The 27,246-nt window shown below is 52.2% G+C and overlaps 1 protein-coding gene across 12 annotated transcripts in view; it reads right to left on the reverse strand.

Annotated features, from left to right (window-relative positions):
* The window catches only part of LOC140386756 (RIMS-binding protein 2-like), a 467,093-nt gene that overhangs the window by 154,419 nt on the left and 285,428 nt on the right, over positions 1-27,246 (reverse strand). For all 12 annotated transcript variants that reach the window (XM_072469420.1, XM_072469419.1, XM_072469418.1 and 9 more), the window contains one exon: positions 14,668-14,802. In XM_072469420.1, coding sequence (XP_072325521.1) covers positions 14,668-14,802 — 135 coding nt within the window. The remainder of the gene's footprint in view (positions 1-14,667; positions 14,803-27,246) is intronic.

A 27,246-nucleotide genomic window follows, 5' to 3' on the forward strand; every position in this document is an offset into this window, starting at 1 on the left:
GCGCTCCGAAAGCTAGTGACATCGAAACAAACCTGTTGGACTTTAACCTGGTGTTGTAAAACTTCGTACTGGAACATGATTGCCAGTGATGGGATGGAGTTCAGAGTCAAAGACCAAAGAATTCATGTAGTGGAGGTGAGGAATAGTAGCACTGAGAAAGGTTAGAAAGAGCGGGGACAAGCCCATGGAGAAACTTAAACCAGAGGATGGAAACAGTACGTAAGTGAATGTAGCCGGATTGTGGCTAATCGTTTGGAGGCAGTGTTGAATTTAGGTAGTTGATAAAGGGCCAGCTTTTTTCATTCATTTGAGGGATGCGGGCCTCGCTGAAATGTCCAGCATTTATTGCCCCCATCCCTAAATGCCCTTAAGAAGGTGGTGGTGTTCCACTGTGCCTGTGGATGATCAAGGTCACCAAGACAACTGTTGAAGGAGCTTTTCACAAGTCTGGGGCGGCACAGTGGATAGCACTGCTGTCACACAGTGCCAAGGACCCGGGTTGAATTCCAGCCTTGGGTGGCTGTGTGAAGTTTGCACTTTCTCCCCATGTCTGCGTGGGTTTCCTCTGAGTGCTCCGGATTCCACCCACAATCCAAACATGTGCAGGTTAGATGGATTGGATATGCTAAATTGCCACTTAGTATCCAAAGTTGTGCAATTAGGTGGGATTATGGGGTTACAGGGATAGGGTGGACGAGTGGGCCTAGGTAGAATGTTCTTTCAAACGGTCGGTGCAGACTTGATGGGCCGAATGGCCTCCTTCTGCACTGTAGGAACGCTGTGGTTCTAAGTTGCTACTGTGCATTTTGTAAACAGTACACTGCTGCCATGTGTACCGATAGTAATGGGAGTGAATGTTTAAAGTGGTTGATGGAGTGCAGATCAAACGGACTGCTTTGCCTTGGATGGCCTCAAGCTTCTTGAGTGGTCATAAATCTGCATTCAGCCAGGCAACTGGAGAGTATTCAATCACACTTGTGTCAAAGTCATATTCAGAATTCATTTCATTTGAGCTTTTAATTTATTCCTCAGTGGGGCACCCTTCCTTAGTTACCTTCTTTCTAGACTATATAGCTTCTCTACTCCCTTCAGAAAGCTAATTCGCTCCACACCTGAAATGTTTTGAGTTGCTCGTGGTAACCAGTGCTACATATCATAGAATCAAAGTAGTTAAAATGCTAAAGGAGGCCCTTGGAAAGAGCACTTTACTTAAGCCACACCTCCACCCTATCCCCGTAACCCAACCTAACCTTTTTGGACACTAAGGGGCTATTTAGCAATGGCCAATCCACCTAACCTGCACATCTTTGAACTGTGGGAGGAAACCGGAGCACCTGGAGGAAGCCCATGCAGATATGGAGAGAACGTGCAGACTCTGCACAGAGAGTGACCCAAGCCGGGAATCGAACTTGGAACCCTGGAGCTGTGAAGCAACAGTGCTAACCACTGTGCTACCATGCGCCCTGTATAGTCACCATCATTTACACCATTCATGCTCATCAAAGGCAGCCACCTAAATTTGTAAAACAGCGCTAACTATTTGCAACTACAATTGGCATCAAATATATTCGATAGGCTGGCTGTTTGGGCAGCTCGATCCAGGCACTTAACAATGCTGTAAAAAACTACCTATTTTTCCTTACATCACAATGAATGAGCTCTCTTACATTTTCCAAAAATACATGATTCACAGACCTCATTCATTTAAAAATCCCCAGTCAATGCTGAGTCATGAAGAGTTAGTGTTAGACCAGAGTAACTAAGCAGTAGACATTTATTCAGCTCAAGGTAGCGTAGAACATAATACTTGGACTATGAAGAGCTTATCCGTTGACATCTAAACCTTTTTTGAGGGCTGCAAAGATATGCAAGAACGCCGTGGCGGATGATCTGTGGGAGGCGGCTGATCGTCGTCCGATACCTCCGAGGTTTGCATCTCCATATCAGAGTCAGAAGGTACAACATCGGGCATGTTGGCGTCATGAGAGGCTGGTGATGTCAGGCTGGTTCTGCAATGGTGCTGGAGGATGCAGGACAGGTTTCCTACGAGGAACTTCACGAGGCAACAATTAATGCGAGAGAATGTGATCCAAGTGCCGTCTCATCAGTTGTCCCCTGACCCGAACCTGGTAAGAGACTGGTCCTGTTTGGTGGACAACCATTCCAGGGAGCCAGCGAGCACAGTCATTGAAGTTATGAATGAACACAGCGTCGTTAGGTGCGAAGTGTCAAAGAGGTCGACTTTGAACTAGGCAACACCCTTTCAAATTTTGGTTACGCCCCACCTTCGTGCCGATGTCCGGGATAATCAAACTCAGTCGCGTACGAAGCATACGACCCATTAACATCTCAGAAGGGGCCTTGCCAGTTACTGTGTGTGGCATGGTCCTGTATGAGAACCTAAAGCTTTCAACTTTCCTGACAGCTGTCGATGCTGCCCATCGCTTAGCACCGATAACACACCTTGGCGAGGACGGGGTCAGTCTGTGTCCAGTCACAGATACACGCTGCAGTGATGAGTAAGGTGTCCATGAAATTCAGGACAACGACTATTTTGTTCAACACAGGGGGCCTGCGGATTCAGTATGCAGGGAAGGCAGCTCAATGTATCAGCATGCACAATGTGGGTCACCGGGCTGTGCTCGAATGAGTATTCGTAAGACGCCAATAATAAGGCCCAACGAGAACCGCGGCAGGCACCAAACAGTTTGCGACGCAAACGGCCTGCTCCCGTAGGCGAAATCAAGATCTCACCGTAGCATGGCAAGAAACCAATTATCGCCACTTAAGCCCGATTTCCATACAATTAACGGGAGCCGCCCCTTATCCAACGCCCTCCCGTGATTCATCGGCCTCCCCAGCAAGTAGTCACATGGCGCCAATTAGTACTGCTTTTTAAAAACGTGAACCTGGCGGAAGTGCTTCTGTGGGTTCCAAGGAGATGAGTAGGCTCCTTTGCTCACATGGCAAACAGCCCGGGGGCGCTGGGCTTGCCACCGCAGTGCTCGGCTGGGGGCCCCTCTGCTGGGGGTGGGGAATCCTCCGAAGGGGCGGTCATGGGATTGTGGAGGGAGGCGTTTGGGGGCATTTGGGGCGCAACCGCGTGCGACACCACCGTGCCAACCCCTGGATCATGTGTATCTGTTCTGGGGGCAACCCTTGTCCCGGCCCATCAGCCCCACCGACCACCGAGGCCTCTGGCCATGTGGCTGAAGGCTATTGTTAATAGGGAATTGGCAATCGTGGTTAAGTGAGCACTTCACACATCCCAAGTGGATTCCCTTGGGTGGGCGGGCTATGTAGCATGTGGGAGTCATTGCCTAGCATCCCAATCAGACTGCAATGCCTGAACATTGCGTGAGGCAACACCATATATGCAGCAGCCAACATCCGAACACCCAGCTCTGGGGGGACACGAGGCCGGTGAGGGGAGCCTGCTGCGCCCAGGAGTGCATGGGCAGGGCGTTGCGGTTGGTGAGATCAATGCGGAAATGGAGGATCCCGTGGTGGGTGCCACCGCCGCTCTTCAGTCTAATACCTACTCCCAATGCCTTACAGATAGTGATCGCTTTGGCAGATATTTTGGACCCAGCTCTAGTGGTGCTGCTACGAGGTCGGGTGGCCAGACTCCGGCAGCAGCAGTGTCAACAGATGCTCGAGGCAGCGGACCATGTGCCGGACCCCGCCCCGCACCCCGGGGGCCCGGCCGCCCATTAGGCCATGGAGGGACCCCAAGGGGGAATCCAGCGGCGACCCAGGGTGTACAGGCGTCGCTGGTCATTCAAACAGAAGAAGGACAGTGCATACCACAGGAGGCTCCACCTCAACAAGGAGATGGTGTGGCATTTCTGCCATGTCCTTGCAGACTTGGCCCCTCATGGAGGAGGAGGACACCCACTCCTGGTGGCCATCAAGGTCACCGCAGCCCTGAATGTTTAAGCTTCAGAATCCTTACAGGGCTCAAGCGGAGACCTGTGTGGCATCGCACAGGCCACAGCCCACAGGTGCATCCGGCAGGTCATGGATGCCCTGTTTGACCGGGCGGAAAACTACACCAACTATGACTAAGATGTGGCCTGGTCTGTCATAACTAGCTTACCCAACCCCCATCCCCATTTCCCACCCTTCTAGGGTATGTGTCACATCACTCCAGGGTGCTGGGACCGTGTTAGCACTGTCCGCGGTGTCACTGTCGAGGGCAGGGGGTGATGATAACCTGCAGAGAACTGAGCGGCAGTTCTCCACAATCTATGCTATAGTCTGACCCCTGCCTGTCTGCTGAATGCTCACTCATGCCCATCACCTGCACGCGGTGTGCCCGGGAAAGGAGGGGGAGATGCCTGGAGAGATGGGCCCAAGGGTTCGGAGGTGGGCCCTCATTGTATAAGAAAATGACAGAGGAGTCATACTTGTTGTGCACAAGGGTTTTTAATGGGTATTCACCCAATGGTGCTGCCTCTTCCATAGGCTCAGCATCAGGTTGGGATCCAGCTGGTTCCTGGAATCCAGCAGACCTCCAACTGCTGTCTTGCCTGGGAGTTCCTGCCTCCACCTGATGTACATCAGCAGCTGTGTTGTGCTCATCAGATTGCACCCCAGAAGTCTGACCTCTCACATTTCCCACCGAGGTGCGTGTATCTCCATTAGTGGAGGATGGGGATGACAGCCGTGATGCCTCGATCGTGTCTTCCTCGGACCTCCCCTCCGAGGTAGTCCCATGGGAGTCTGGAGAGTGTGCCACCTGGGATGGACCGGCCCTGTTGGCTGGAGGAACTACGGAAGTATAGACATGTGGTAAGTGGGAGGGCTGGGTTTGACAGGTCCTCCGGATGGAGCCAGTGGTTCCACATCTCTCCGGCATCCGCCAAACTCTGCATGGGTGACTGCCCGTTCTCAGCCACCCCGGTTACCTCCAAGGCCCGCTCCTTGAAGGATAGGAGGATTCTTAAGTCTGGCACTCGTCAGCCAGTCTGGGCCCTCTCCTGGTGATTATGGGAGAGCTTTTCCTGAGGCGGCACAGAGAGGGCATCATTAGCCACATGCGTGGTTCAGTGGTGGGAGGAGGGATGTGAAGGAAGGGTTGGAGAGGAATTGAAGGGAGAGTGGGTTGAAGGGAGAGTTGGGGGTCGCATGGAGAGTTGGATGGGGGTGGATGCTCATGTGGGGGCAGAAAGTCTCTGGGGGGGGGGCGGCATTGGTGTCTCCTCACTCGTGCTTTCTGGTGTATGTCGGTGACCTTTTTTCGGCACTGGAGGCCTGTCCTCCTGGTCACCCTCCCGAAACTTGCAGCCGCCACCACCTCGTCCCAGGCAGCATTGCTGCCCTGTGGCTGACCCTACCAGACCCTCGGGGGAACAAGACATCTCTCCTGACCTCCAGCGCATCTAGGGGTCTGCCCAGGTTTGCATCCCCAAATCTTGGGGCCGGTTTCCTGGGTGCCATTGTTGCGAGCTGGCTGGGGTTGGCTGAGAAAGTGCTGCTTAAGTGCTGCTCGACCTTCTTAGCGGGGGGCTAGCGAGCGCGGTCCTTGCAAACCGGCTGGCGAGCCTTCATTTGTGGCGAGAAGTCTGTGAGGCCTCTTTAAGTGGACCAATTAACGCTGAGTAGCATTGCTAGCCTCGCTGGGCCAAGCTCCGCGAAGCTACTGCAGTTCCTGCTCGCTACCCAGATCCAACCTCCGCAAAGCAATCTGGGATGCCAAGAGAGAATATCAGACCAAGCTAGAGTCACAGACTAGTGTTACTAGTGTGGCATGGTCTAAACAACATAACGGGCTACAAAGCAAAGTCGAGCAGTATCTCTGGTAGCAGGGCACCCTCCCCGATGAATTCAATGCATTCTATGCTCGGTTCGAGCAGGAAACCATCAATCCGAAGTCGAGTGCCCCAGCAGCCCAAAACACACCCATACCCACCATCACAGCTTCCGCAGACAGATCGACCTTCCTGAAAGTGAACCCTCGAAAGGCGATGGGTCCAGGCGGGATCCCTGGTCGCGCACTCAGTGTTTGCGCGGACCAGCTGGCAGATGTGTTCACAGACATCTTTAACCTGTCTCTACTCCGCTTCGAGTTCTTCACCTGCTTCAAGAAGACCACCATAGAAGAACCAGGCAACTTGCCTCAATGACTACCATCCGGTGGCCCTGATATCAATCATAATGAAGTGCTTTGAGAGGTTGGTCATGAAGCGCATCAATTCCATACTCCCAGTACGCCTAGATCCACTGTAATTCGCATACCTTCGCAACCAGTCCACAGCAGACACCATCTCCCTGGCCCTACACTCATCCCTAGAGCATCTCAACAACAAGGACTCCTACATCAGACTCCTGTTTATTGTGTACATCTTGCCTTCAACACCATAATCTCAGTCAAGCTCATATCAAAGCTCCAAAACCTAGGACTTGGCTCCTCACTCTGCAACTGGATACTCGATTTTCTGACCCACAGACCACAATCAGTAAGAATAAACAACAACAACACCTCCACGATAGTCCTCAATGCAGGGGCCCCGCAGGATGCGTACTTAGCCCCCTACTAGACTCCCTATACACACACGACTGCGTGGCAAAATTTGGTTCCAACTCCATCTACAAGTTGCTGATGACATGACCATTGTGGGTCGGATCTCGAACAACGATGAGTCAGAATACAGGAGGGAGATAGAGAGCCTAGAGGAATGGTGTAACAACAATAATCTATCCCTCAATGTCAGCAAAACTAAAGAGTTGGCCATTGACTTCAGGAAGCAAAGTACTGTTCACACCCCTGTCTACATCAACAGGGCCGAGATGGAGATGGTTGGCAGCTTCAAACTCCTAGGTGCGCACATCACCAAACATTTGTCCTGGTCCACCCACGTCAACGCTACCACCAAGAAAGCACAACAGCGCCTAAACTCCCTCAGGAAACTAAGGAAATTCGGCACGTCCACACTGACTCTTACCAATTTTTACAAATGCACCACAGAAAAAATCCTATCTGGCTGCATTACAGCCTGGTATGGCAATTGCTCGGCCCAAGACAGCAAGAAACTTCAGTGAGCAGTGAACACAGCCCAGTCCATCACACAAACCTGCCTCCCATCTATTAACTCTATTTACACCTCTCGCTGCCTTGGGAACGTGGGCAGCATCAACAAAGACCCCCTCCCACCTGGCTTACTCACTCTTCCAACTTCTTCCATCGGGCAGGAGATACAAAAGTCTGAGAACACGCACGAACAGATTGAAAAACAGCTTCTTCCCCGCTGTTACCAGACTCCAAAAGGACCTTCTTATAGATTGACCTGATGAATACTACACTCCTGTATATTTCACCCGATGCCGGTGTCTATATACTTACATTTAGTGCCTTGTGTTGCCCTACTATGTATTTTCTCTTTATTTTATTTTATTTTCATGTACTAAATCATCTGCTTGAGCTGCTCGCAGAAAAATACTTTTCCCTGTTGCAGAAAAATACTTTTCACTATACCTCGGTACACGTGACAATAAACAAATCCAAATCAAAAATCCAAATCCAAATCCTAGCCATTTTGGAAAACCTCGGGGAACTTGCTCAGTACTGCACACAGATTGCTTGAAACCAGTTTGAGGATATAGTGTCAATCCAGCTGCAGCTGGTGTAACCAGTCACAGCCCAACAGGCCAGGGCCGCTTTGTTGCACAACAGTGAGGGGAAGGCGAATTGATTGGTGTCCATATACTACCGGAGCAAGGGTGGACCCCACAATGTTCAGTTGTTTCCCCATAAATGGCTGCCGTGTCAGTCAATGTCAAACTGTGCACATCAAACTGTGCGCACCTCGCTTTATAAGATCAAAGGGGATCTGCAGTGCTTGCTGAAAGATCAGGGAGATTTAGCCCAAAATTCTATCTGTGTTTCCATATCGCTTATACCACAGACCAGACAATCGCGGAGAATATTGGATCAGGCACTTCTATACTCCGAAAACTTGGCTTTCTTCCGTAGCTCTGATACAAACTCGGTGACAGGCTCACCAGGGGACCTCTTTGCCATATTAAAACGATATCTTTGAACGATTACTAACGGGGTCGGGTTAAAGTGTTGAGCCACAAGTGTCACGAGTTGGTTGAACAATTGCATATCCGGTGCCACCGGGTATGCGAGACTCCAGATCATCCCAAATGTGTGCACTCTGCTGGACGTCAACAATATGACCGTCCGGCACTCGTTCAGCATGATTTTGTTGGCCTGGTGGAAGTTACACATCCTATATTTAGCTTTCACATTTATAGTAGAAATCTAGTGCAAGGAAACAGATAGTTAACAGTAACTTTAAAAAAAAAATTTTTTTTAAAAACGTTTAATTTTAATTTACTAATTAATTGACGCAATGTCAGTTAGAGGGGTGCAGTGCTCTGACTGTGAGATGTGGCAGGTCCGGGAGGCTTCCAGCATCCCGGATGGCTTCATCTGCAGAAAGTGCACCCAACTGGAGCTCCTCACAGACCGCATGGTTCGGTTGGAGCAGCAATTGGATGCACTTAGGAGCATGCAGGTGGCGGAAAGCGTCATAGATTGCAGTTATATAAATGTGGTCACACCCAAGGTGCAGGCAGAGAAATGGGTGACCACCAGAAAGGGCAGGCAGTCAGTGCAGGAATCCCCTGTGGTTGTCCCCCTCTCGAACAGGTATACCCCTTTGGATACTGTCGGGGGGGATAGCCTATCAGGGGAAAACAGCAGCAGCCAGAGCAGTGGCACCACGGCTGGCTCTGATGTTCAGAAGGGAGGGTCAAAGCGCAGAAGAGCAATAATAATAGGGGACTCTATAGTCAGGGGCACAGATAGACGCTTCTGTGGATGTGAAAGAGACTCCAGGATGGTATGTTGCCTCCCTGGTGCCAGGGTCCAGGATGTCTCCGAACAGGTAGAGGGCATCCTGAAGGGGGAGGGCAAACAGGCAGAGGTCATTGTACATATTGGTACTAACGACATAGGCAGGAAGGGGCATGAGGTCCTGCAGCAGGAGTTCAGGGAGCTAGGCAGAAAGTTAAAAGACAGGACCGCTAGGGTTGTAACCTCGGGATTACTCCCTGTGCCACGTGCCAGTGAGGCTAGAAATAGGAAGATAGAGCAGCTAAACACGTGGCTAAACAGCTGGTGTAGGAGGGAGGGTTTCCGTTATCTGGACCACTGGGAGCTCTTCCGGGGCAGGTGTGACCTATATAAGAAGGACGGGTTGCATCTAAATTGGAGAGGCATAAATATCCTGGCCGCGAGGTTTGCTAGTGTCACACGGGAGGGTTTAAACAAGTATGGCAAGGGGGTGGGCACGGGAGTAATAGGTCAGAAGGTGAGAGCATTGAGGGAGAACTAGGGAATAGGGACAGTGGGGCTCTGAGGCAGAGCAGACAGGGAGAATTTGCTGAACACAGTGTGTCTGGTGGCCTGACGTGCATATGTTTTAATGCAAGAAGTATTACGGGTAAGGCAGATGAACTTAGAGCTTGGATTAGTGCTTGGAACTATGATGTTGTTGCCATTACAGAGACCTGGTTGAGGGAAGGGCAGGACTGGCAGCTAAACATTCCAGGATTTAGATCTTTCAGGCGGGATAGAGGGGGATGTAAAAGGGGTGGCGGAGTTGCGCTACTGGTTAGGGAGAATATCACAGCTATACTACGGGAGGACACCTCAGAGGGCAGTGAGACTATATGGGTAGAGATCAGGAATAAGAAGGGTGCAGTCACAATGTTGGGGGTTTACTACAGGCCTCCCAACAGCCAGCGGGAGATAGAGGAGCAGATAGGTAGACAGATTTTGGAAAAGAGTAAAAACAACAGGGTTGTGGTGACGGGAGACTTCAACTTCCCCAAAATTGACTGGGACTCACTTAGTGCCAGGGGCTTAGACGGGGCAGAGTTTGTAAGGAGCATCCAGGAGGGCTTCTTAAAACAATATGTAGACAGTCCAACTAGGGAAGGGGTACTGGGCCTGGTATTGGGGAATGAGCCCAGCCAGGTGGTAGAAGTTTCAGCAGGGGAGCATTTCGGGAAAAGTGACCACAATTCAGTAAGTTTTAAAGTGCTGGTGGACAAGGATAAGAGTGGTCCTAGGATGAATGTGCTAAATTGGGGGAAGGCTAATTATAACAATATTAGGCGGGAACTGAATGAATACTTTGCATCAGTATTCACCAAAGAGAAGGAATTGGTAGATGTTGAGTCTGGAGAAGGGTGTGTAGATAGCCTGGGTCACATTGAGATCCAAAAAGACGAGGTGTTGGGCGTCTTAAAAAATATTAAGGTAGATAAGTCCCCAGGGCCTGATGGGATCTACCACAGAATACTGAAGGAGGCTGGAGGGGAAATTGCTGAGGCCTTGACAGAAATCTTTGGATCCTCACTGTCTTCAGGTAATGTCCCGGAGGACTGGAGAATAGCCAATGTTGTTCTTCTGTTTAAGAAGGGTAGCAAGGATAATCCAGGGAACTACAGGCCGGTGAGCCTTACTTCAGTGGTAGGGAAATTACTGGAGAGAATTCTTCGAGACAGGATCTACTCCCATTTGGAAGCAAATGGACGTATTAGTGAGAGGCAGCATGGTTTTGTGAAGGGGAGGTCGTGTCTCACTAACTTGAGAGAGTTTTTCGAGGAGGTCACAAAGATGATTGATGCAGGTAGGGCAGTGGATGTTGTCTATATGGACTTCAGTAAGGCCTTTGACAAGGTCCTTCATGGTAGACTAGTACAAAAGGTGAAGTCACATGGGACCAGGGGTGAGCTGGCAAGGTGGATACAGAACTGGCTAGGTCATAGAAGGCAGAGAGTAGCAATGGAAGGATGCTTTTCTAATTGGAGGGCTGTGACCAGTGGTGTTCCACAGGTATCAGTGCTGGGACCTTTGCTGTTTGTAGTATATATAAATGATTTGGAGGAAAATGTAACTGGTCTGATTCGTAAGTTTGCAGACGACACAAAGGTCGGTGGAATTACGGATAGCGATGAAGACTGTCAGAGGATACAGCAGGATTTAAATTGTTTGGAGACTTGGGCGGAGAGATGGCAGATGGAGTTTAATCCGGAAAATGTGAGGTAATGCATTTTGGAAGGTCTAATGCAGGTAGGGAATATATAGTGAATGGTAGAACCCTCAAGAGTATTGGAAGTCAGAGAGGTCTAGGTGTACAGGTCCACAGGTCACTGAAAGGGGCAACACAGGTGGAGAAGGTAGGCAAGAAGGCATACGGCATGCTTGCCTTCATTGGCCAGGGCATTGAGTATAAGAATTGGCAAGTCATGTTGCAGCTGTATAGAACCTTAGTTAGGCCACACTTGGAGTATAGTGTTCAATTCTGGTCGCCACACTACCAGAAGGATGTGGAGGCTTTAGAGAGGGTGCAGAAGAGATTTACCAGCATGTTGCCGGATATGGAGGGCATTAACTATGAGGAGCGGTTGAATAAACTCGGTTTGTTCTCACTGGAACGAAGGAGGTTGAGGGGCGACCTGATAGAGCTCCACAAAATTATGAGGGGCATAGACAGAGTGGATAGTCAGAGGCTTTTCCCCGGGTTAGAGGGGTCATTTACTAGGGGGCATAGGTTTAAAGTGAGAGGGGCAAGGTTTAGAGTAGATGTACGAGGCAAGATTTTTACACAGAGGGTAGTGGGTGCCTGGAACCCGCTACCGGAGGAGGTGGTGGAAGCAGGGACGATAATGACATTTAAGGGGCATCTTGACAAATACATGAATAGGATAGGAATAGAGGGATACGGACCCAGGAAGTGTAGAAGATTGTAGTTTAGTCGGGCAGCATGGTCGGCACGGGCTTGGAGGGCCGAAGGGCCTGTTCCTGTGCTGTACTTTTCTTTGTTCTTTGTTTGTTTTTTATGTTTTCAACTCCGGTGTCAAATGCATCTCACCACCCAAACAAAGGCACAATATTTACACTGCCCAGTAGATCCATACCGGGTTTCAGTTGTGGTCGGTGCCTTACTGGCCGACCTTTTATACAAAGTTTAATAGAGATAGCCCACCCCTAGCAGGGGAGCTCGTACTCCACAAGGACCATGGGGAAGATAATCATTCCCACCACATGCGGACTATTACAGAAAGATAGGACAAAAATACCCCAATTTTCAAGTTGGCTCTCTAGATGAGGAAATCCAGTTATAATTGGAATAAACAATTCAATGGATCTCTCTCTCTCTAACCCACTTAGGTCCTGTCTACTTATTTGACTTTCTCTCCATTCTCAGTAGATTTTAAAGAACTCAATTACACATCAATGTCACTAGAAGACTAGAAAGCACAGCTACAGCTTTAATTCATCTCGGCAATGAAAATGAGCACACTGAATTCTGCTTCCAGTCAGGAGAGACTCAAAGCTACGAACTGGGAACTTCTTTTCTTTTTTACAGACTCTAATTTGTCCAATCCATCCTCCCCTACTCTGTAATATGTATATTTGTGTGTCTGGACTTGGAGAGAGAGAGAGAGAGGGAGAGAGACAGAGAGAGAGAATGTGTGTGTGTGTGTGTATGTAAGTATTTTATTTATTTTATTATTTTAATTAGATCAATTTCAATATAATAAAACTAACCTGCTTCTTTGTCAAACTCAAGAAAGCTTGTCTAATAGTTTTTTTTATGGTTACATTGTGTAAAGAACTCACTGAATAGGCAAGTGTAACCCTTTTTAAGCAAAGCAACATGTTTCAGTCAAACGAGGAGTGGACAAAGAGGGAAGCCGTTCAACCTCTCATCTGGTTGCATCACGTACCACATAGCACAGCATTTCCTCCTGCATCATTGTGCATCCTTCCTACACAGATTCCAAGAAATACTCAGATACCCAAGAGTTTGATTACAAATCGTATAATTTCAGATCACTTACACTTGTTGTACATTTATACTTCTGAAGAATTAATGAAAATAAGGAACTATTAAACACTCTGATGTCTAATCCCTTTGATTCACGGGCCCACAGAAGATAGGGCTGCCATTTCTGGTTAGATGTATTCCTAGAGAATTCAATATATGGCCTCTCATCTCCAGCCAACCTGCCCAGTCAAAAGCCTTTCTGCCCAAGTCGCCATGAATTTTTAAAACAAAATTGTTCAAAGAAGTTGAAAAAACTTGTTGTTTTCATGCCTCTATGATTTTTCACTGGATGCTCACAGCAGGAGAGTTAGCCACCCTGGAAGATTAGGCCAAGGCTTGGTGTGTACTGAACTTTATCTCCACATTCTGGAGGTAAGGGGGGCTCAGATGAGAACTCCCTAACTAGTATTAAAATCTAGCTTTAGAACGTCATATTTGCAGTGTCAGTGCCAACATTAGGACTCTGGAAACTGTCAAGAGTTACTGCTGTAAGCCGACTGATCACACCTTATTAATTTGGTGCAAATACAAATGGAGACAGTCTTATTTGCTTAGAACAATGATTCATGGGTTTGAGTGTATGCTTTATAATGACATATGCGGTGTAATGATTTTCAATTGGAGTCAATGGTCAGTTACTGCAATTCAAACTTTTCATCTGTCCTGTCATCCTTGGCTCAGTTGGTGACACACCTGCCTCAGAATCACAAAAAGGTTCAAGTCACACTCTTGCACTGGAGCACAAAAATCAAGGCTGACGCTCCAGTGCAGTACCAAAACAGCATTGCACCGTTGGAGGTGCCGTCTTCAGGTGAAATATTAAACCATGGCCCAGCTCCCTGGCTTGGGTGGGTATAAAAGATGCATGGCACTACTTTGAAGAAGAGCAAAAGAGTTATCCCTGGTGTACCGGTCAATATTTAGCCCTCACTAAAAACAGGTTATCACTGGGATTATCAAAATGCTGTTTGTAGGAGCTTGGTGAGCACAAATTAGCTGCTGCATTTCCTACATTATAACAGTGGCCACATTGCAAAGAGTACTTTACTGGCCATAAAGTACTTGGATCGTGGAAAGCGCAAGTCTTTCTTTACTTTGTTTTTGGTAAAGCCGCACTGTATATGGCCTGGTCCTTCCAGCGTAAATTGTCAACTCACCTACATTTCTTAATTCCTCAAACGGAGTCTCTCTGCTCTGCCTTGGATTTATATTCTGACGTCCCCCCTACTCTGCTAATTATCTGTCTTTGGGGTGAAGGCGACTGAAGCTGTCTGGGGCAATGTGCAATCATTTATTCATGGTTCAGTTTATCCAGATGCTACAGGACGTAGGTGGGATTTTCGATACCCCCATACCTTCCCATCAGAGGCTCCCTGTCATTGGCCAGCGTCAGGATCTTCCAGTCCTGCTGCTGTCAACGCCGTCGCTCACACCCTTTGCTGCTGGGAACCTGCAGGGGTGGGGAGGTGAGGTCGCATTCCGCCGGTGGGAACGACTGGAAAAATTTGGCCCCAGTCCCTGGGTCACATATCAACAATTGTGTTTGGGTGAAACAGTGCAGGAAAATTTACATAAGACAGAGAGGGGAGTAGAGGTGAGTGTTGGATTTCCCAGGTCAGAAAATAAAATAGGATTGAGCCAAGAACAGGTGAATTCACTCCCGCCAAATGACCTACGTGTCCATCCACCACATACACAGGTAACAGGAGATCAAGTTGAAGCTAAGGACAAAGGGATAAGTTGATTACACACTTGTATTTTTAAGGATGGGAGTTGCTGTAATGAGGCTGTGCTGGATGAGCATTTTACTCACCGTCCCTGGATTCTGCTGGTGAGAAGGTTCTCGCAGAGACACCACAGCTAACTGTCTCTGTAGCCGCAACACCTCTTTCTGAGACTCCCTCAGCACACGCTCAAAGTCACTCTGTTTCAACCTGTCAGGAGCCTCCTGTGCACACACAAAAACAGAAAAGATGTTCTGATTCATTCCAACAGTTTGCATACTGAAATAGGAACTCAGATATGATTACAGTGCGAATACATGAGAATAACCATTTTTGCATTACAAGATGGTAATATGATTGGTCCTTAGAAACCTTTGTAAACAAATGTATAATAATAATAGTGCCCAAAGCAGTCAGATTGAATGTCAAGGTCAGCTCGGATCAATTCCCCTTGGTACTTTGAGCTTAAAACACTACAAACACTACTTTGGAAATTGTTGGAAAAAGATTAAATAGAAATCAGTTTTGCGTTGGCTTGAGATGTGACTGTAATATAAACAGAATGAGTGGTACTATTCCCTCTTTGTTCTTAAGCTAGCGATTATATAAAAATGCATTTAAGAAATATTTAGACAGCTCCTGGTTTGTATTGGTTTTAACAACAGAGTGAATGAGCAGACATCCACCAGAGCTAGCAGATCAATACTGATACTTATTTTCAAGTGAAGCAGTGCCGGGAGCAAGGTAATTTGTGCACTGTGATTTCCTTGCACAAATTAAACTCACATAATTTTAGGCATGAATTTTGAGTTTGTCGTGTCCTTGCTACACCCTAAGCTACAATGGATGGGCTCCGAAACAAAACATGATCCGAGTTAACTGTATAACATGGGTGCAAACAAGACAATAGTCTAAACAATAAGAACTCTAAGACTGGAAGAAAACTATTAGTGCAAATGATTTAACAGGATTTGCACAAGGAAACGTTATCTGCAAGCCTGCCACTCAAATACTATCACCGCATTGGAACTTCCTTGAAATGGACATGAGGTGACATTCACTAGTTGAGTTTGGTGAGAAGTTGAATCAGCTGCCATGTGAACCCTGTACATGCAGGGTAGTAGATTGTGTGATCCACCAAAAAAGGTCAGTTGAGATATCAACAATCATCCTGTCACCAATTGTCAAATTAGCATCAATCAATATCATAGTTTGGAGTAAATGTGCAGGAATTGTTGAAGGTGGCAGAACAGGTTGAGAAAGAGGTGTGATGAATGTAGGAATGTCAGGGGCGGCACAGTCGTCAGCACTGCTGCCTCACAGCGCTGGGACCCGGGGTTAATTCTGGCTTTGGGTGAATGTGTGGAGTTTGCACGCTCGTCTCATGTCTGCACGGATTTCCTCCGGGTGCTCCAGTTTCCTCCCACAGTCCAAAGATGTGCAGGTTAGGCGGAATTATGGGGATGGGGTGTGGGCCTCTGTGGGATGCTCTTTCGGAGGGTCGGTGCACATTTGATGGGCCGAATAGCCTCCTTCTGCACTGTGGGGATTCTGTGATATATTGTATAATATGTATTTGGTACAGTAAGGGTTAAAAACCTGGGTTAGTCTGTGTGTAACTGCTGCAGTAGTGTTTTTAAAAATCCTGGTTCGCAAGGCAGTCAGGTTTTGTGATTACAGGAGGCCTAGGAACTCCAAGATTCAATGGACTGCAGCGTGCCCAGTGTTGGACGTCCCCCATATCAGAAAACCTGGATCCCTGTAGACAGCACTTCCACGCCCTGGACACAACCTGTTCATTACTCGGCCACGACACACAATTTCATACGCCAACGGGCTGTGAGAGAAGCTTCCCTCGAAGACTTTGGGAAGCAGTCACAAGAGTGCTCTACCTGTGGCCGAAGGATACACCCAAGGCAAGGCTGCCAGAATCGTCATTACACGTACCACCAGGTCGGAAGCCAAAGCCACCTCAGGCCTGGGCCCTGCAAATCCACCAGTTTGAATAGGATGCAGTTGAACTGCGTCACCAACCCAAAGTTGCCCTTTGACATGGGCGCTGCCATCTTCATTGTAGGGGAACAGATCTTCAGGTGTTTCCGAGTCAACATCAGGTACCCTGCCTGTGGGACACCAGGGCCAGGTTGGCCAAGTAGGAACCCGTGTAACAGATGGTCCAACCTCCCCAAACAGTCATACAGGAACCACGATCCAGTCAGTCTGGGCAGAAACTGACTGCAAAAAATCCAATTGGGCTGTCAGCAAATCCTCAGGGTGCAAACCAGCGGCCTCTTATGAAGTCATCGATAAATATCAGAAAGGAGTTTTGGGAGAGCCTTGGCAAGATCAAAAGAACAAAGGCAAAAATGTACCTGGATCCGGAAGCCTTACCTAAATATTTCAGGGCATGACCAGTCCCCTATGCCTTTCTCACCAAGGTAGAGGCCGAACTTGGACGTCTAGAATGCCTTGGCATAATACACGCAGTACAATTTGCCAAATGGGCTGCGCCAGTGGTTCCAGTACAAAAACCCGGCAAGACGAGAAATTGACGGTCAACAGAGCCTCCAGCCTTGAGCGGTATGCCATGGCACGTATCAAAGTTCTTTATGCAAAGATGGCTGGAGGCCAGACGTTTACCTCGCTGGACATGAGCCATGCGTATCTCCAGCTGGAGCTCGATATGGCATCCAGGACATTCATCACCATCAACACGATTAAGGGTTGTATGAATACATCCACCTGCCTTTTGGAGTCTAATCAGCATGTGCCATTTTTCAACATGTAATGGCAAATATCCTTCAAGGGCCTAGGTGGACTAGGTTTTTTAATTAAATTCATTTACGGGATGTGGGCGTCGCTGTTAGGCCAGCATTTAGTGCCCATCGCTAATTGTCCTTCAGAAGGTGATGGTGAGTTGCTTTCTTGAACCGCTGCAGTCCTTGCAGTGTAGGTATACCACTGTGCTGTTAGGGAGGGAGTTCCAGGATGTTGCCCCAGGGAATGTGAAGGAACGGCGATATATTTCCAAGTCAGTTGGTGAGTGACTTGGAGGGGAACCTCCAGGTAGTGGGGGTCCCAGGTATCTGCTGCTCTTGTTCTTCTAGATGGCAGTGGTCGTGGGTTTGGATGTTAATCACAAGAGCCACCAACAAAGAACATCTGGCATACTTGGAAGAAGTCCTACGACGACTCTCAGACGCAGGCATTCGCCTCGAGCAGGAAAAATACGTGTTTTCGTCGGGCAAGGCATCATACCGAGGCCACCCCATTGACAAAGACAGCCTGCACCATGTGGATGACAAAAGTGAGGGCCACACGACAGAATTGAAGTTGTTCCGCGGCCCCATCAATTATTATGGGAAATTTAACCCCAAATTGGCCAATTTACTGGCTCCCCTAAACGCATTGTGTGGTAGTATGTATTGGGGGTCATGTGGGACTGGAAGCCCTAATGTCATTGGCTGACAGATCCTGGGTCCTGGTTGGCCGTTGACCTCATACTCCGCCCTGAAGGCGAAGTATAAGAAGCCGGTGCCTTCCCCCGCAGGCCAGTTTACAATCGGGCTGCTGGGGAACAGACACGCTTAATAAAGCCTCATCAACTTCACTCTATTCGTCTCATGGAGTCTTTGTGCGCTACAATTTATTAAGCGTGCCTAAAAAGGACTATGGAGCTCAGGATCATTCCAGAATGCCTGAGGATCAGCCCCCACGCAGTGAATGCGGCAGCAGCCTTCAAACACTGGCAGACTTGCTTCGAGGCCCACCTCAGACCGACCACCGGCCGGGTCTCAGACGAACAAAAACTGCAGGTCCTGCACTCGAGGGTGAGCACGGAGATTTTCACCCTCATTGAAGACACCGACGATTTCCAGACGGCGTTCGCAGCACTGAAAAGTCTCTATGTCCGCCCAGTTAACCAAATCTACGCTCGCTACCAGCTCGCGACGAGGCGGCAAGCTCCCGAAGAATCGATGGACGAGTTCTACGCCACGCTACCCGCGCCTACGGCCCCGACCGCGCGGCAGGCCATTGGGCCCCGTACGTACCCGTCGCGGCAAACCCCCCCCCCCCCCCCCCCCCGGACACCCCACAGGCTTGCGCGGCCCAAACGCCGAGTCGCACCGGGGGCGCCCGCTGTTATTTCTGCGGCCAGGCGAAGCACCCCTGACAACGCTGTCCGGCCCGCGCAGCCATCTGCAAAAGCTGCGGGAAAAAGGGCCATTATGCGGTGGTGTGCCGATCCCGCGAGGTCGCCACCGTCCCGGGGCCACAGGGAGCCCTACAGGCAGTCTATGCCTCCCAACCCCCCCAGCACGCCATGTGCGACCCGCAGGCGCAGCCGCTCTGGGACCCGACCACCGCGGCCCCGGGAGAATTGGGAGCCCTGCACGCCGCCTACGCTCCCCAACCCCCCTCCCCGCAGTCCATGTACGACCCGCCGCCGGCGCTCCCGATTTGGCTGCCGGCCAACACTCTCCAGGGAGAGGAATGGGTCTTTCGCGTCCCGAACGCCACCCTCACCCCCCTCCCGCGCCCCAAGCCTGACCCGCCGGTGCCGCCTACCTGGGCCCCGACCGCCGCTGTCCCCGGTGAGGGAGCTCCTCGCGCTCCTTGCGCTCGCAGCCCCACGCCTGTCCCGCTGGCGCCGCCTATCTGGGCCCCGACCGCCGCTTTCCCCGGCGAGGGAGCTCCGCACGGTCCCAGCGCTCGCGGCCCCACGCCTGTCCCGCCGGCGCCGCCGACCTGGGCCCTCACCCCCGTACCGCGCCCCACGCCTGTCCCGCCGGCGCCGCCGACCTGGGCCCTCACCCCCGTCCCGCGCCCCACGCCTGTCCCACCGGCGCTGCCGACCTGGGCCCTCACCCCGCGCCCCACGCCTGTCCCGCCGGCGCCGCCGACCTGGGCCCCGACCGCCGCTGTCCCCGGCGAGGGAGCTCCGCACGGTCCCAGCGCTCGCGGCCCCACGCCTGTCCCGCCTGTGCCGCCGACCTGGGCCCTCACCCCCGTACCGCGCCCCACGCCTGTCCCGCCGGCGCCGCCGACCTGGGCCCTCACCCCCGTCCCGCGCCTGTCCCGCCGGCGCCGCCGACCTGGGCCCCGACCGCCGCTGTCCCCGGCGAGGGAGCTCCGCACGGTCCCAGCGCTCGCGGCCCCACGCCTGTCCCGCCGGCGACCTGGGCCCTCACCCCCGTCCCGCGCCCCACACCTGACCGGCCGGCGCAACTTACCTGGGCCCCGACCGCCGCTGTCCCCGGTGAGGGAGCTCCTCGCGCTCGCGGCCCCACGACTGACCCGCCGGCGCCGCCGGCTTGAGCCCCGACCACCGCTGTCCCCGGCGAGGGAGCTCCGCGCGGTCCTAGTGCCCGCGGCCCTGGCGCTCGCAGAGAGGGAGCTCCGCGCGGTCCTAGCGCCCGCGGCCCTGGTGCTCGCAGTGAGGGAGCTCCGCGCGGTCCTAGCGCTCCCCAGACCCCCCAACACACCATGTGCGACCCGCAGACGCCGCCATTTTGGGTCCCGACCACCACGAGGGGAGGAGGGGTGCCGCCATCTTGGACCGCCCCCGACCTGTACGACGCATGGGGGCGGCCATTTTGTCCTCCCCCGACGCCATCTTGTGACCCCTCAGCCACGTACGATGTATGGGGGCAGCCATTTTGTCCATCCCCGACGCCATCTTGGACGGCAACAACGGACCACACCCCACTACTACAACCACGGCTCGCTTAGGTTACGCTCGATCAGGCTCGGCCCCGGACTCTCCAGACGACGACGACAACGGTCCTAATTAACGGCCACGAGACGCCATGCCTAGTCGACTCCGGGAGCACGGAAAGTTTTATACACCCCGACACGGTAAGACGCTGTTCCTTAACTACCTACCCCAGCGCACAAAAGATTTGCCTAGCTGCAGGATCCCACTCCGTACAGATCCTGGGATTCTGCATAGTTACCCTAACGGTACAGGGGAGGGAATTCAAAAACTACAAACTTAACGTCCTTCCCCAACTCTGTGCCCCCACCTTGCTGGGCTTAGACTTCCAATGTAACCTACAGAGCCTTACGTTTAAATTCGGCGGCCCCATACCCCCACTCACTATCTGCGGCCTCGCTACCCTCAAGGTGCAACCCCCGTCCTTGTTTGCGAACCTCACCCCGGATTGCAAACCCGTCGCCACTAGGAGCAGACGGTACAGCGCCCAGGACCGGACCTTCATTCGGTCCGAAGTCCAGCGGCTACTAAAGGAGGGCATAATCCAGGCCAGCAATAGTCCCTGGAGAGCGCAGGTGGTAGTAGTGAAGACAGGGGAGAAACAAAGGATGGTCATTGACTATAGCCAGACCATCAACAGGTACACACAACTAGACGCGTACCCTCTCCCCCGCATATCCGACATGGTCAATCGGATTGCCCAGTATAAAGTCTTCTCCACCGTGGACCTCAAGTCCGCCTACCATCAGCTCCCCATCTGCCCAAGTGACCGCAAGTACACAGCCTTCGAGGCAGACGGGCGATTATACCATTTCCTACGGGTCCCTTTTGGCGTCACAAACGGGGTCTCGGTCTTCCAACGGGAGATGGACCGAATGGTTGATCAACATGGGTTACGGGCCACGTTCCCGTACCTCGACAATGTAACCATCTGCGGCCACGATCAGCAGGACCACGACGCCAACCTCCAAAAATTCCTCCAGACCGCCAAAGCCTTGAACCTCACGTACAACGAGGACAAGTGCGTTTTTAGCACCGATCGGTTAGCCATTCTGGGCTACATAGTGCGCAATGGGATAATAGGCCCCGACCCCGAACGTATGCGCGCACTCATGGAATTTCCCCTCCCGCACTGCCCAAAAGCCCTGAAACGCTGCCTGGGGTTCTTTTCGTACTACGCCCAGTGGGTCCCCCAGTACGCAGACAAGGCCCGCCCCCTAATACAGACCACGACCTTCCCTCTGTCGACAGAGGCTTGCCAGGCCTTCAGCCGCATCAAAGCGGACATCGCAAAGGCCACGATGCGCGCCATCGACGAGTCCCTCCCCTTCCAGGTCGAGAGCGACGCCTCCGACGTAGCTCTAGCGGCTACCCTTAACCAAGCGGGCAGACCCGTGGCCTTTTTCTCCCGAACCCTCCACGCCTCAGAAATCTGCCACTCCTCAGTGGAAAAGGAAGCCTAAGCCATAGTGGAAGCTGTGCGACATTGGAGGCATTACCTGGCCGGCAGGAGATTCACTCTCCTCACTGACCAACGGTCGGTAGCCTTCATGTTCGATAATGCACAGCGGGGCAAGATTAAAAATGACAAGATCTTAAGGTGGAGGATCGAGCTCTCCCCCTTTAACTATGAGATCTTGTACCGGCCCGGAAAGCTGAACGAGCCGTCCGATGCCCTATCCCGCGGCACATGTGCCAACGCACAAATTAACCGCCTCCAAACCCTCCACGAGGACCTCTGCCACCCGGGGGTCACTCGGTTTTACCACTTCATCAGGTCCCGCAATCTCCCATACTCTTTAGAAGAGGTCCGTACAGTCACAAGGGACTGCCACATCTGCGCGGAATGCAAGCCGCATTTTTTCAGGCCAGATGGAGCGCACCTGATTAAGGCTTCCCGCCCCTTTGAACGCCTCAGTCTCGATTTCAAAGGGCCCCTCCCCTCCACCGACCGCAACGCATATTTCCTTAATGTAGTGGACGAATACTCCCGCTTCCCTTTTGCCATTCCCTGCTCCGACATGACCGCGGCCACAGTCATTAAAGCCCTGAACAGCATCTTCACACTGTTCGGTTACCCCGCATACGTCCACAGCGACAGGGGGTCCTCTTTCATGAGTGACGAGCTGCGCCAGTTCCTGCTCAGCAAGGGCATAGCCTCAAGCAGGACGACCAGCTACAACCCCCGGGGGAACGGGCAAGTAGAAAGAGAGAACGGCATGGTCTGGAAGGCCGTCCTACTGGCCCTACGGTCCAGGGATCTCCCAGTTTCACGGTGGCAGGAGGTCCTCCCGGACGCTCTCCATTCCATCCGGTCGTTATTATGTACAAGCACTAATCAAACGCCGCACGAGCGTCTCCTTGTCTTCCCTAGGAGGTCCTCCTCTGGAACGTCGCTGCCGACCTGGCTGGCGGCCCCAGGACCCATCCTGCTCCGAAAGCATGTGCGGGCACATAAGGCGGACCCGTTGGTCGAAAGGGTTCACCTCCTCCACGCAAACCCCCAGTACGCCTATGTGGAGTACCCCGACGGCCGACAGGACATGGTCTCCCTGCGGGATCTGGCGCCCGCCGGCACCACGCACACCCCCCCGACACCATCAACCCAACCGCCCCCCCTTCCTGCCACCGCCGCACCCCGCGACCGCCCCCTTCCCAGGAGGATCAGTCCCCCTCCCCTTTGCACCGACAGCTGAAACCGTGCGGCTCCCGGAGGCGACAACACTGGTACAAGCACCACCACTACCGCCGGGGCCGAGGCGATCGACACGGACGACCAGACCGCCCGACCGACTCGTGGCGTCGATGTAAAACAAAGATGGACTGTTCAATGAACATTTTGTTTTTCCTATACCCTCTGTAAATAGTTGTAACAGGACGATACTGTCCAATACTGTACTACCATGTAACTGTTCTATCCTCCCAGGACCAGCCCTGTAAACCCTTACCACCATACGAAGCATCACCCCGCCGGGTTCATTTTTGACAAGGGGTGAATGTGGTAGTATGTATTGGGGGTCATGTGGGACTGGAAGCCCTAATGTCATTGGCTGACAGATCCCGGGTCCTGGTTGGCCGTTGACCTCATACTCCGCCCTGAAGGCGAAGTATAAGAAGCCGGTGCCTTCCCCCGCATGCCAGTTTACTATCGGGCTGCTGGGGAACAGACACGCTTAATAAAGCCTCATCGACTTCACTCTATTCGTCTCATGGAGTCTTTGTGCGCTACACATTGCTAAAGAAAAAGCTAAAGAAGTGGCCATTGCAGGCACCACAGGGCAAAGCATTCACAAAAGTGAGGCAAGAGTTGCTTCCAAAGAACAAAGAAAAGTACAGCACAGGAATGATGGCACCGATCGACTAATTGCATGTATGTTGCGAACCCTGGCAGATGGGGAGCAACCCTATGCACAAATCGAGATTGAGTCTGCCCGTCATAGTCAGAGTGAATTAATTCCATCCATACGGCCGCCACTTTACAATAATCACGGACCATAAACTCCGTTGGCCCTTTTTAAAGAGGACAGTGTTCAAAACAACGAGAGGAGAGCAGAGACTATCACAGTTTAAAACGAGAGGTGAGCAGAGACTATCACAGTTTAAAACGAGAGGTGAGCAGAGAGTATTACAGTTTAAAACAGCGAGAGGAGAGCTGGGAATTCCAGTGTTTAAAACAGTGAGAGGAGAGCCGGGAGTTTCAGTGCTTAAAACAGTGAGAGGAGAGCCGGTGGTTTCAGTGTTTAAAACAGCGAGAGGAGTGCCGGGAGTTTCAGTGTTTAAAACAGCGAGAGGAGAGCCGGGAGTTTCAGTGTTTAAAACAGCGAGAGGAGAGCCGGGAGTTTCAGTGTTTAAAACAGCGAGAGGAGAGCCGGGAGTTTCAGTGTTTAAAACAGCGAGACGAGAGCCGGGAGTTTCACTGTTTAAAATACCAAGAGGAGAGCCGGGAGTTTCAGTGTTTAAAACAGTGAGAGGAGAGCTGGGAGTTTCAGTGTTTAAAACAGCGAGCGGAGAGCCGGGAGTTTCAGTGTTTAAAACACTGTGGTGGTATGTATTAGGGGTCATGTGGGACTGTGAAGCCGTGATGCTATTGGCTGACAGATCCCGGGTCCTGGTTGGCTGCCGACTCCTGGCTCCGCCCTGAAGGCGGAGTATAAGAACCCGAGCTTCTCCCCGCAGCTTCATTCTGTTGCTGAGCTGCTGGGGACCAGTCTCGCTTAATAAAGCCTGAATCGACTTCATCACTTCTCGTCTCTCTCGTAAGTCATTGTGCGCTACAATTTATTAAGCGAGCTTAAAAGACTATGGAGCTCCGGATCGCCCCGGAATGCCTGCGGATCAGCCCCCACGCAGCGAACTCGGCAGCAGTATTTAAACACTGGCAAGAATGCTTTGAAGGCTACCTCCGAAAAGCCCCCGGCCGGATCACAGAAGACCAGAAAATGCAGGTCCTGCATTCGAGGGTAAGCCCGGAAATTTACCCTCTCATAGAAGATGCAGAGGATTTCCCGATGGCGCTCGCATTGCTGAAGGGCATCTACGTTCGGCCCGTTAACCAGGTCCACGCGCGCCACCAACCCGCGACGAGACGGCAAAGTCCCGGAGAATCGCTAGAAGAATTCTACGCCGCGCTGCTAATTTTGGGACAGGGCTGCAGCTGCCCGCCGGTGAACGCGATCGAACACACGGACATGCTAATTTGCGATGCATTTGTGGCAGATATGAACTCTCCCCAAATCCGCCAAAGACTTTTAGAAAGAGAGTCGCTAGGACTCAGAGGCACGGGCCCTTGCAGCTTCCCTAGATGTGGCCTCGCAAAACGCCCGCGCCTACGGCCCCGACCGCGCGGCAGCCCCTTGGGCTCCGTGGACCCCCGTCGCGACAACCCCCCCCCTCGCAAGCTTGCGCGGTTAAAGCGCCAGACCATCCCGGGGGGGCCCGCTGCTATTTCTGCGGACAAGCGAAACACCCCCGGCAGCGCTGCCCGGCCCGCGCAGCTATTTGTAAAAGCTGCGGCAAGAAGCGCCATTACGCGGCAGTGTGCCGGTCCCGGGGGGTCGCAGCAATCCCCGGAGAAGAACGAGCCCAGCACATCCCAAACGCTCCCCAACCCCCCCAGCGCCCCATGTGCGACCCGCGGGTGCCGCCATTTTGGGTCCCGGGCACCACGAGGGGAGGATGGGCGCCGCCATCTTGTGACCCCCCCAGCCACGTGCGATCCATGGGGGCAGCCATTCTGTCCACCCCCGGCCGCGTGCAATTCATGGTCGCCACCATCTTGGTTGACAACAAAGGACCCCAGCATCGACGGCTCCACGGGGTCCCAAGAAGACGCCGCGACACTACTACCACGACTGGTTTCGGTGACACTGGATCAATCGCGGCCCCGGACGCTCCAGACGACAACAACAACGGTGCTGGTCAACGGACACGAGACGCCGTGCCTGATCGACTCCGGGAGCACTGAAAGTTTTATTCAACCAGACACGGTAAGACGCTGTTTTCTGACCATCCAACCAAGCACGCAAAAGATTTCCCTAGCTGCAGGATCCCACTCCGTAGAGATCAAAGGGTTCTGCATCGCGAACCTAACGGTGCAAGGGAGGGAGTTTAAGAACTACAGGCTCTACGTCCTTCCCCAACTCTGCGCACCCACATTACTGGGATTAGATTTCCAGTGTAACCTGCAGAGCCTAACATTCCAATTCGGCGGCCCAATACCCCCACTCACTATCTGCGGCCTCGCAACTCTCAAAGTTGAACCGCCGTCCTGGTTTGCAAACCTCACCCCGGATTGCAAACCCGTCGCCACTAGGAGCAGTAGGTACAGCGCCCAGGACCGGATATTTATTCGGTCTGAAGTCCAGCGGTTGCTGAAGGAAGGCATAATCCAGGCCAGCAATAGTCCCTGGAGAGCCCAGGTGGTAGTAGTAAAGACCGGGGAGAAGCAAAGGATGGTCGTAGACTATAGTTAGACCATCAACAGGTACACGCAGCTAGATGTACCCTCTCTCCCGCATATCCGACATGGTCAATCGGATTGCCCAGTAGAAGGTCTTCTCCACCGTGGACCTCAAGTCCGCCTACCACCAGCTCCCCATCCGCCCAGGTGACCGCAAGTATACAGCCTTCGAGGCAGACGGGCGTCTATACCACTTCCTAAGGGTCCCATTTGGTGTCACAAACGGGGTCTCGGTCTTCCAACAGGAGATGGACCGAATGGTTGACCAGCACGGGTTGCAGGTCACGTTCCCGTATCTCGACAACGTAACCATCTGCGGCCACGATCAGCAGGACCACGACGCCAACCTCCAAAAGTTCCTCCAGACCGCTACCGCCCTGAACCTCACATACAATGAAGAAAAGTGCGTTTTTAGCACAAACCGGTTGGCTATCCTGGGATACGTAGTGCGCAATGGGATAATAGGCCCCGACCCCGAACGCATGCGCCCCCTTATGGAATTTCCCCTCCCCCACTGCTCCAAAGCCCTGAAACGTTGCCTGGGTTTCTTTTCATATTATGCCCAGTGGGTCCCCCAGTATGCAGACAAGGCCCGCCTGCTAATACAGTCCACTACCTTCCCCCTGTAGACAGAGGCTCGCCAGGCCTTCAGCCGCATCAAAGCGGATATCGCAAAGGCCACGATGCGCGCCATCGACGAGTCCCTCCCCTTCCAGGTCGAGAGTGACGCATCCGACGTAGCTCTGGCGGCCACCCTTAATCAAGCGGGCAGACCCATGGCCTTTTTCTCCCGGACCCTCCACGCCTCAGAAATCCGCCACTCCTCAGTGGAAAAGGAAGCCCAAGCCATAATGCACAGCGGGGCAAAATTAAAAATGACAAGATCTTAAGGTGGAGGATCGAGCTCTCCACCTTCAACTATGAGATCTTGTACCGTCCCGGAAAGCTGAACAAGCCGTCCGATGCCCTATCCCACGGCACATGTGCCAACGC

The sequence above is a fragment of the Scyliorhinus torazame genome, chromosome 12 (genome assembly GCF_047496885.1).
Source record: "Scyliorhinus torazame isolate Kashiwa2021f chromosome 12, sScyTor2.1, whole genome shotgun sequence".
Lineage (NCBI taxonomy): Eukaryota > Metazoa > Chordata > Chondrichthyes > Carcharhiniformes > Scyliorhinidae > Scyliorhinus > Scyliorhinus torazame.